This window comes from Rhamphochromis sp. 'chilingali' (assembly GCF_963969265.1).
Source record: "Rhamphochromis sp. 'chilingali' genome assembly, chromosome: 10".
Lineage (NCBI taxonomy): Eukaryota > Metazoa > Chordata > Actinopteri > Cichliformes > Cichlidae > Rhamphochromis > Rhamphochromis sp. 'chilingali'.
Window position 1 is genome coordinate 34,568,485 of NC_137937.1, and position 11,272 is coordinate 34,579,756.

At 37.4% G+C, this 11,272-nt stretch overlaps 1 protein-coding gene and 1 long non-coding RNA gene across 2 annotated transcripts; both read right to left on the reverse strand.

Annotated features, from left to right (window-relative positions):
* Positions 1-3,182: 3,182 nt before the first annotated feature.
* On the reverse strand, positions 3,183-5,359 carry LOC308404374 (natterin-3-like; the record flags this gene model as incomplete). The annotated part of the gene is made up of 3 exons (XM_080894397.1): positions 3,183-4,342; positions 5,031-5,108; positions 5,353-5,359. 3 exons carry the CDS (start codon positions 5,357-5,359, stop codon positions 3,183-3,185), a joined length of 1,245 nt encoding a protein of 414 aa, XP_080750523.1.
* An 827-nt stretch (positions 5,360-6,186) lies between these two features.
* Positions 6,187-9,604, reverse strand: LOC308403744. The gene is made up of 4 exons (XR_013972964.1): positions 8,933-9,604; positions 7,975-8,122; positions 7,797-7,889; positions 6,187-6,997 (listed from the first exon to the last, which is right to left on the reverse strand). It is a non-coding gene; the product is annotated as an uncharacterized lncRNA (long non-coding RNA).
* Positions 9,605-11,272: the final 1,668 nt, after the last annotated feature.

The window sequence follows — 11,272 nt, forward strand, 5'->3', positions numbered from 1 at the left end:
AAAAACAAGGCGAGGTGAAACTAAACTGAAAACCTGAACTGGGGAAAATTCTGACTAACCATGAAAACAATGACTATGGACAAGAAAATGAAACTGAACCAGAACATGCGACAACATAACTATGAAATAAACCAAACACGTGAACACACACAGACAACCCTACAAAGAACACAAGGAGACAGATGACTTAAATACGCAAGAGGTTAATAAAGGAAGTGGAAACACCTGGGGAGACACAGCTGACACAAATGAACATGACGCCACAGGGGGAAGTAAAACAAAACACAAAGAACATGGAAATATGAGACTCTAAAATAAAACCGGAAATATGGAGAGACATAGACATGACACACAAGCTTGACAACATGGACACAACACAGACATGAAACATGATAGATAACTAAGGAGACCTAGATGTCACGGACCGGCTCTGGGGACTCGGGGTCCGTGGGCAATGGGGACTATGACTGTTGTTATTATTATTATTATTATTATTATTATTATTATTATTATTATTATCATTTGGTGTGTCGTCCGCACTGCCTCTTATCTCTGTCCGCATCCGTATGTAGGCAGGTATGTGTGTGTGTGTTGCTGTTTTCTGTGGCCAAGTTACAGGCATCTTCAGGCCTGAGGGGCGTGGCCTGGCTTGAGGACTGGCCACACCTGAAGTCCTTGCCACACACCTGCTCCTCATCTGGGCTCATCGGGGGAGCTATTTAGAAGAGCGATGGAGCTTCCACCGACGCTGGATTATTGCGTTTGACTTTACGAGGAATGTGGAACGAGAGAGAGCATTGAGCACGGGGAGTGCAGAGACACTGGAGCAGAGAGCACTACACTGGGACTTTTTGGGAAGAAGACACGACACGGGAGTCTGGGATACTAGGGGATTTATTGTTGCTTACTTCACCACCTTGTAAATAAACACTGTTTGCACTGAAGAGTCCGGCGTTTGGGTCCTGTTTCCCCACCTCCCCATGGTCTGCCGACACAGACCGTGACACTAGATGAAACAAAAACTAGAATAAAACTCAACACAAAATACAGCTTTTCTGATTAGTTTATCCAGTCAGTTAATATCAGCAGCTCTGATGATGCTCTCCCAACAGATCACAGCAAATTGACCTGCACAAAAAAATTCAAGGAACACTTTTTAAACAGAGTACATCATCAAGTCTGATCTAGTCAGTGAAGTAGCAGAGGGGGTTGTTAATCAGTTTCAGTCGCTTTGATGTTAATGAAATCAACAGCAGGTGCACTCGAGTAGCAACAGCGAGAAGACCCGCAAAACAGGAATGGTTTTAGTGGTGGAGATTTCTGACATTTTCACTCTTCATCTTTTCTTACTTACAGTGTTACTGCTGTTAGCATGAGGTAATACTTGGACCCTACAGATCTTGTACAGATAATCCATCTCTTCCAGGATTGCAAATGTATATGTATCATCGCCAGAATCTGTCTCCCAGGGCAAGAAGATGAAAGAGATTCCAGGAGACAGAAAGCTACTCTAAGAGAGCTGGACAGGGATGTAGAAGGCCCTCAACCCATCGCAGGACTGGTATCTGCTCCATTGTGCAGGGACAGGATGAGCACTGTCAGAGTCCTGTTTCTAGGAGGTTACTGATGTGAATGTCTCTGACCAAACAATCAGAAACAGACTTCATGATGGTGGCTTGAGGTCCTGATGTCCTCCTGTGGGCCCAATACTCTCTGATTGGCACTGTGGACCCTGATTTGCATTTAATTAAGCTATCTGGCAATTAGACACTAATGATAGCACAACATAATCCCAGTGGTAATAGAAGTTAGGACATGACAGCCCTGGAGTTTAGACACTGATGCTGGTGAAGATGATGATGGAAGCTTGAATGTAGCTTCTAGCGTCATGTAGACCAGAGTGAGACAGATCTGGACCCATCTGGACACTTCACAATATTAAAAACTATATCTCCTCATCTGCAGGGTTCCTTGGGGTTTCACATACCAGAGCTTTATTGTGCATTTCACTGGAGAGACTGCCTGGCATAAGATTAGTGGTGGGTTTTACAAATACTAGATATGAAAAAATAAAGCTGCGTGGGGAGCTTTATACAGTTGGTCACATCATAAATAATAATATAGCCGGGATTAAGCACTAAAAATATAGAAACAAATTAAATAAAGCAGCAGATATGATCACCTTCATTTAAAAATCCAGTGTAAGTATGTACAGTAGAAACCCCTGAAAGGCCTAAACTTGAATATTTGATAAATCCAGCAGATGGCGCTAAAAGACCACTTTGCTTATCACACACTGTGGCCCAGTAATCCCCAGCTAATGATAGAGAGTCACAATATACAACCCGTATTACTTTGGCTGTTCTTCATGGACAAGAAAGCTGCAGCATTCTCATACATTCCTTTCAGGACCTCCAGAGCTGTGGGTTTGAAACTAAAACATTTGTGGTTGAGTGACCCATTCAGTTTGGATCAATAAGTGTATGTGTGATAAAAATTGACTTGCATGCTCCTATTTAACATATACTTTATTTATCCCCGTAGGGATTTCCTCTCTGCATTTAACCCATTCACTCAGAAAAGCAGTGAATGGGTTTGTTTTTACTATGTCTGTTTCTCATTGCTTGCAAGCATGTGATACACTGAAAGTTACTGATCAACAGTAAAAGTTTCTTTTCTTTTTTTTAACCAATATTGCATTTCACTCGTTGTATTATTATTACTCTTTTTGGATTTTAGTGGCAGTAAAATATTTTTCTATAAATCTTAGGTACACAGCACCATGATCCACCTTATGGTTTCTGTCATTTTGATTTCAGGCTTCAAGTCAGCAGCACCAGAGAATTTCTAGTAGCAGCTTCTATACTAACCTTTAACCACAATCAGCTACTTCTTGTACACACTCGTATGTCAACTACATTGCTAGCATCTGCTATGGTTTGTAAAACAGGTAATATCAAGAGTGTGTTTCCTGTCATAAACATACAATAAATGGTAAAACAATATCGTCATTTCCAGGTCTAAAAAGTGAAGCTAACATGAAGGAATGATATAGCTCATAGGTGTTTACAGTCATTAGAAAGGTTTGCATAAAAGTTGGTAAACAAAAACTAATCTAATAATTTGCTGTTTCAGTCTAATTCAATGCCAATGGACAACAGCAAAGGTCACCGCATACTGATTCAAATCCTGTATGAACAGGAAAATGATGTAAAGAGAAGAAAAACAAGGTGTACATTATCAGACATCACACTGGATTTGCATTGGACTGGACAAGGCTTGAATTTTACTAGAAGTTCACATCGATCGACCACAGCCTGGATTTTTCCAACCTGAATGCTGTCATATGTCCCAATGATTGAAGTTGTGTGGATCTTTCCATCACCATAAGTACGCCTGAGGAGTGCTGTGAATGACATCTCAACTTTTTCTTTGTGCCGAACAGTGGAAAATTTACAGGAGTGGTTTGGTGGCACGGTAAGCACCACAGAGGCAGTGTCAGTCATACTCTCTGTCACAGTGGCTCCCTTTGTAAACTGAAACTGCACCTCTGTGCTGACTTCAACAGTTCCTCTCACAGTGAATGGAATGCCAGCCTTAATGGTTGTTTTAGTCCCGAACTTGATAGAAAAGGTGAAGTCCCACCTCTGCTGCACCTCATATGTCTTTGAGAGTGTCTCTGTTTTCACTACTGGGTGACATTCATAGTTGCTCATGGTTGCTTCATGCATGACCTCAGGAGGAAATTTGAAGATTTCAGAATGATCCTTGTTGTATCTGACATTGTAAATCGTCTGGCTGATTACATTTTCACTGATGGTCAGGACCTCATAGTTGTTGTACCAATGTTCTCTTTTGTTAAAAGGCAAGTAGAAAGCCTTATCTTGAGTGGACACCTTCCCCAGTCCATATTGGTTCTTGCCCACATATATTTGCTTCCCTGGGCAGGTCCAGACTGAATTCTTCGGTACTGAACCATACGAACCAGCCTTCCACTCCAGGATCTCAAAGTTGTCTTTGTTAACCAATATTTCAAATGGAAAACCTCTCTTTTCTATTGCACTAGGATAGTAGCAATATCGACCCTTTCCGGGCGTATAAAAGCCAGCGTCACACTTGTACTTACAAATATAATCAACTCGATTAGTATAGCCATTGTAAAGTGAGACGGTATGATTAGGAAGAGAGTTGTTCCAGGTCACCCACATCAGGTTAGTGCCATTCATAGGGACAACGGAGGAAGACTGAACTTGCCTCTTCTGTCTGAAGTTATGAACACTTAGAAGTGGCAGATTTGTTAGCATCAGTCTGTTCACTGCAGTTGGAGGGATGCCACTGGAATCTGTTCATGTGGATAAAAGTGGATAATAAAAAAAGGAAAAGGACAAGCATGAAATTTTAAAATGCAAGCACACAAAAAGTAAAATGATGAAAAAATCATTAACCACCAGAGTAAAAGTAGCAGTATAAAGATTTTTGAGATTTTTATTAATTGCTTTCATTTGCATCATTTTGCTTGATGACCAGGTGCTATCGAAATACAACATATAAGAGCATCATTATACAGCATCAATAGGAAAAAAAATACATAATCATGATATATTATCATTTTACTTCTGTGTATTTCCTTATTATACTATTAAGGAAATATTATAATATTTCCTTAATATTTTACTTCTACTTTTTTCCTAAAATGTGATTGTGACAACATGTGTTGGTAACCTAACTCAATATAAGAGGGAAGGGAGGGAGGGGTTGTTTTTCTGCTCTTTTCTTGGAACGGAATTTCCTTTCCAGATGTTATCCAAGAGCTGGGCCCAACTCCAAATAAATATTTATATTCTGCTTCTGTGTTTTATAATACAAGTATATACTGCTTGGGCGTTGTGCTCTATGTCTGTTTGGCACACTATACCTATTACTTTTAAACCTGTTTGAAACAGTATGAAATTAAGTTATTAACCTTTGCTGTCAGACATTTGATTATAAGCATATAATTTACCAAATTTCTGCTGACAGTTTGTGCTTACCGTCTTTCTGCTGTGTAGTGTTCTCAATGTCATGAGAACTGGCTGAAGACAGAATTAGCAGGATCAGCAGCAACAACACTGGGAAATTTATGTGGGATATGAAAACAGGGGGGAAAATCATGTAATCAGGAGTGTATAAAATCAATAAAAGCTCTGAACCGCAAAACTATGAAGACACTGAGTCAAGAGTGTGAACTGTCTCAAGATGGGGAATTCCCTTTGAAAGAGGAGCTAAAAATATGTTTAACAAAAATCTTTACGTTTACAACCTGTTTTAAAAATGTGTAGCTTTTGTTAAAATTGGCAAACAAGCAGTGCTCACCTTGCATCTTCGGTCTGCTTTCGCTTGCTTCAACTGCCCTGTGACTTCCTTGTGATTAAGTATGTGTGCTTACTTTTCCTTTCCACTCCCTTGTAAGGAGGCCAGTGGGATAAAAATAGGATGTGAGGGAGTTCCCTGAAAATATTTTGCTGTTATATTTCTGTGATGGAACACATATTTTGGTTTACTGCTTGATATCAATACTTCACCTTTGGTGTGATTTGTGAAAATGCTGAGGGAATAGTGCCAACTCTCTGCCTTTACAGATTTTTCTTTCCTGCAGCACTGTTGGAATAAAATATACTTATACTTATAAAATATACACTGTGTTCTGTTGATCTTATGCGCTGCACAATAATGTTTAATATTTAGTATTTACTGTCATATTCCCATATATCATTGTGATGTTGTTTATTCTATTACTCTTGTTCTCTTCTGCTTGTTTTCTTTTTTCTTTCTCAACAGGTGATCCAGGTGATTGATATACACTCATAAAAATTAGTCATTGGATGAACTCAATTTGATTGATGGCAGGTTTTCCACGTAATACATTTATTTTGGTTCAACCAAATCTACATACATCATGACAATTTAATTAAATTGAGTCAGTAGAACACAATTTCTTAAACACATTTAAAAGGAAAAAAATTACATTAATAAGATGTGAAAGGTTTTGGTTGGTTCAACTCAATACAATGTCATTCATTTGAGCTAGATTTTCTTTCGAATTGAAATGATTATTTCAAGTCCAACTAAATCATAATTTTAATTACCAGAAAACTAATTTAATTATTAAAATAATGACAAAATAAATTTGTTTTTTCAACTCAGTTTTATTCACTTGAATTAAAAGCAGAAACAGAATGTTTTGTGAATAAACATACATTTCACATGGTCAAATTAACCTTAACAAAATCAAAGTGCTCACAAAAAAGTGCCTTACATTTGAAATGAATATCAAATCTGAAAATCACACACCTTTGTATTACTAGGCAAGACTGAAAACAAACTGGAATTTGTAAAATCCAATTTCACGTAAGAATCATTGTATATATATTTATAGTGACACTTGCAGGTAGGTTTTCAGCAAATTCACAATGATAACCTACTAAACATTGCAATTCAAGTTACAACCATTAAACTTTTTTTGAGCTAAATTCCCACAGTCCTTTTATCCATCTATAGTAGTATAGATTAAAGGTTACATCACTCACAACAGAACAGCAGACAAAAATAGACAACTTCTATTTTTCAAAAAAAAAGGAAAAAAAAAGGTCACAGTTTGAACAAAAGAGATAAAAAGGCCAAAATCAAATTTTGTGCTGGGGTCTTGTTTGCCTAAGCAAACATCTTCAATTTCATTTGTTGCATTTGTACTGAGCCTTTGTCCATCCAGATTCATTAAAATCTTCTGACAAAACTCGAAAGTGTACTTGAGGTCATTTGGATAGCTCAGATCAAGTGCATAAATCAGTCCAAAGAGAACGATGAATGCCATGATGACACTACCGAGGTTGTTCATAACTGTAGTACCTTCAATGACAACTGCAACATCCTCTGGCTCCTGAACGCCTTCTCTTCTGATGGTGTAAATACCCATGACAGTTGCTGCAGTGGATCTCAACCATTCATCCTCAGTGGAGGTCTGAAAAACAGGATGTTTCAGGTTTAAGGGCTCTGTCACTTGGAAGGGGAAATATTATGCAAAACTCAGCTTTGTATCCTTTTGTGCTGAAACATGGGTCTCTACTGCCTCTATAAACACTCCAAACATGAATAAAACCCGTCAATCTGTTTCCTATCAATATTTTGGGTTTAGGTATTATGTACCTCCCTTTGGGAGGGGCTTGAAATAGAGGAGCAGCTCCTCAAGTGTCTATAGGTGTAGGTGTGTGTGTGTGTGTGTGTGTGGGCTGGGTCACTTTCCCTTATTTCATGACAATTGGGGACCTTTTGAAACAGCTTGTTTTAGGCACATTATTCCGGAAACCAGAAGATCGCTGTAACGCCAGTGACACTAGTCAGTGTCTCGATGCAGTCTGCTGTGTTCCTTATATAGAAGACTTTTTACTAATTGACATAATTAACTGAACTTCATTGGAGTGTTTACTTTATGAAGTGCCTTGAGATGACTGTTGTTGTGATATACCGCTATATAAATAAACTGAATTTAAACACTGACAGAAAGTGGATGAATGTTTTCTTCACATTTACCATGTTTATAGAGGCAGTTGATACTTTCATGGCAGCCCCAAAAAAATGAACAATTGAATTTTTACTGAATCTGTCCCCTTAAAAGGTGCTCTCCAGTACAAGTTTCAACAATGACTATTAAGAATAATACATATTTCACAATTATATTGTCTTATTTGAATATATGAGCATTTTGTGTGCGATGAACCTAACTCAAATTGAAGCTAGAAAATAAAGTGTGATAAGCGTACCAGATACTCCTTGAACAGTAGGTCTGGATCTTCATTAAAGTAGATCACCAGGCTTTTAAGAGTATGCTCCCTCTTTATGTCGATGTCATCACACTAATGCAAGGGTGGAAAAAAAAAAGGTGAAAAAAATGTAATTGATTGATTGCATTTAATTGATGGGTTTATCATTAGTACTGACCAAACTACTGATCGCCATGATATCCTTGATCTTTTGGCCCTTTGCTCCCCTCAAAAATTTGCATCAGCTTGTCTGTTAAATTGTCCAGCTGAGCCAAGAACTTCGCCTGCAGGGGTTTTGTAGTGATCTGCAGGAACTCTGCATTCACCTGGAAATAAAACATACACAAATATAATAAACTAGAAGTTTAAATACAGACTGCTGAATCAACACACTGAAAGTTGCTAAACATTTGAACCATCAGTGAAGTTTGTCAAGACCTAAACTGTTTGTAGCTGAGTTTAGGAATATAGCGCCACCTGTTGCTTTGGCATGTTCCTAGCAGCGTTTTCCTTCATTTTTGCGTTTACCTGTGGACGGGATTATTTTTTAAAACGATAACGGAAAATCTCCGTTTTCAAAAATACCTGTGTAAGTGTGGACGTAGCCGAAATCTTTTATAATAATAAATAGGTTTGAACGTCACAGGAGTGCGCATTGTGCTGCCTGCAGTTACTCTTCCGGCCACATGGTTCGCTTTTGGTAGCACCCTCAGTAAACTATGTAGTGCTTTTAAAGACACCTCAAAACGATACTTTCTACTAGAAAATGGCATTATATAATAATAAACACAGAATACCACATTATTAGATTATAAAAAAGAAAACAGTAAGAAAGAAGTTAGCTATAGGACATCATCTTTCATTGAGCACAATGGCTAGCTGCTAATAAGCTAGCACACGCTCCAAGTACTTAAAAGTTGGCAGCTACACAATTTCTCCTCTAAAACAAGGCACTTTTGAAAAGACCTGGCTATATTGTCAAAAAAAATAGTATTCAAGCAGAGAAGAGAATGGTAGCACCACCAAAAGTTCAAAAAACAACTGTTACAAGCTTCTATGATAAATAGCATTGCCATAGATTTAGCTGATAAAGAAATACACAATTGGATATATGAAAAAATAATATGTTACCTTACCTGAAGGTGTAGTTTTATCCAAAAAGTACAGAGAGGCGAAGAGCAGCTGCATTCATTTAGGTGATCCTGAAAGAGCGCAAAATTTTCAAAGAAGGCGGACCGTTGTGTAACTCAATAACTTTGTGTTCTTGTGACAAAGACTGCTTTGAGAGAAAATAATTTAGGTTCACCACACGAATAATAATTGCAGTAACGCTGGAGTGCTACATTTGCGTTGAGTGAGATTAAAAAAAATGTTTAAGCTTAAAGCCGGCTTGAATTTATTTCTTTGAGTTTACAAATACTTAAGTGCAAAAATGTACTCCTCCTACCCCCAGTGCCCCAACAAACTCATTCATTTTGTGTTCAGAATCAGCCTCTGCTGGTTTAGAATAATTTTAGGTTTATACAAAGAAAATCAAATTAATTTGGTAGTTTTTAATTACATTTATGAACAACTAACAAAATTTGTATGTGTTCTTTGAAAGAAGGACCTGAATCTGTTTTTTGAGTGTATGCTTTTTTTCTTTCCTGCCCGTTCTGTTGGTTTTTGTTTTTTGCCCTTCTCCCCCGTCCCTCTTCTCAGCTGTTTCTCTTTCCCTCTTTCTTTCTCCCCTTCTTTCCTCCAGTCAAGTCTGTCCCGTATTCAGCAAGTGAAAATAAAATAAACAATAAAAGGTGAATCAAATGGACCATTATGGCAAGGCTGGGATGGTCCATTTGGTAAAGTAAATCCGTTGGGCATCTTTCTTTGCCTTTAGACAATAATTCTGATGGCAAAAGAGCCAAACGGGACAGGCAAAAAAAAAAAAAAAGGAATAAAATATACAGAAATAAAGTAGTAGGAAGTCGAAGTCGAAGATAAATTCCTAAATAATTATTTTAACAGTTTGTTTTAATGCTTGGCCATTAAGCACTCTTGATGTTAAATAAATGAGGTGTAAACCAGCTGTTAGACCCTATGCTGGTGCAGCAGGTCTCAGGTTCCTCCTGGTGCACGTCAATGCAAATGTGGCAAGGATGCAGGCAGTTCCTGAAGGATCAAGGTGCTAAAACAATTGACTGGCTCCCACGCTGACCTGACATATGTTTACTAAGGTTTAAGTAATTTAGGAATGGTGATGCTATTTCCTGGAGAAATATCTGGTGAATTGATTGGACAGGTGGCAGAGAAGAGGCACAAAGAAGTCTAATAAGGAAAAATCCTCACGCTTTTGTTTCATTTGAATCATTTATGGTGACTTAAATGCAAAAGAACACCTCTACGACATTGTCGACTATGAAAACACATCTTATGTGTTATGTATATTAATGTGTAAATTAATAATTATGTTCTCTTTTTGTCCTGGTTACTTGGATGAAGAAGTCACACATTCGTGAAAAGGAAGTTTATCTTAATCTGACAACAATCCCCACAAAACCAGTAGTATCCAGACACAGTGAAAGTGCACAGTCTGCTTTATGATTCAGCCATAAAGCAGCTATATAAACCTGGAGGTGTCCCGAGGTGGACTCACCGGAGAGCGACAGTAAGGGTGAGTGCTGATCAGTACATTCATGCTCAAATTTCAAATGACAATAATCTGACATATTCAGATGTTAATTTCCTTATGAAGTGGGATATTTCTTTTTATTTTATAAATGTGTTTAAAATAAAAACCTAATCAGATGTGGCAAGAGGAACTCTACTATTTTAATATATAGTGTGGTTTTAAGAAATGCTTTAATATTACCATTTTAAGGCAATAAGTCATCAAATGTAAAGTTATTTTATACGCTATATGTGTGTTTATAACTTCCACCTGACCTATAATGGAAATAATAACATGATTGTTTTTAAAAACTATTAAAAATATACATCAAATATAGATTTATAATGCTTTAAATTTGTATTTGTTTTGTTTCACTGATGCATACTACTGTCATAAATACTGTCTCTTTTGGGTCGGTGGGATGGGGGGAAATGTAGAATAAATAGACCCAATACACCCAAAAATGTAACATAGAAGATAAACTACATATAAAGCGTTATTGTGGTGGCACAGATGTTTATTTCTTCTATATTTTGGGGGTTTTCAGTGAAAATGGAGTTCACTATGTTGGATTCTAACCTTTCAGAGTAAAGTCAAAAATAAACTGCTGTAAATTTAGTTCTTTGTCGTTTAAGGTGTTTGACACTGGTGAAGATAAACATTGTAATAACTGAAACCAGCTGAAAGAAAGAAATAATATTTGAAACTGTAAAATATTACACTAATTTGTCATTTGGATAGCTGGATTGGTGGAATAATATATTCTGATGTTAAAGATTTAGTTTGTAAAAAGATCTCATAACTTAGAGGTTTTGTGTTTCACCTTCAG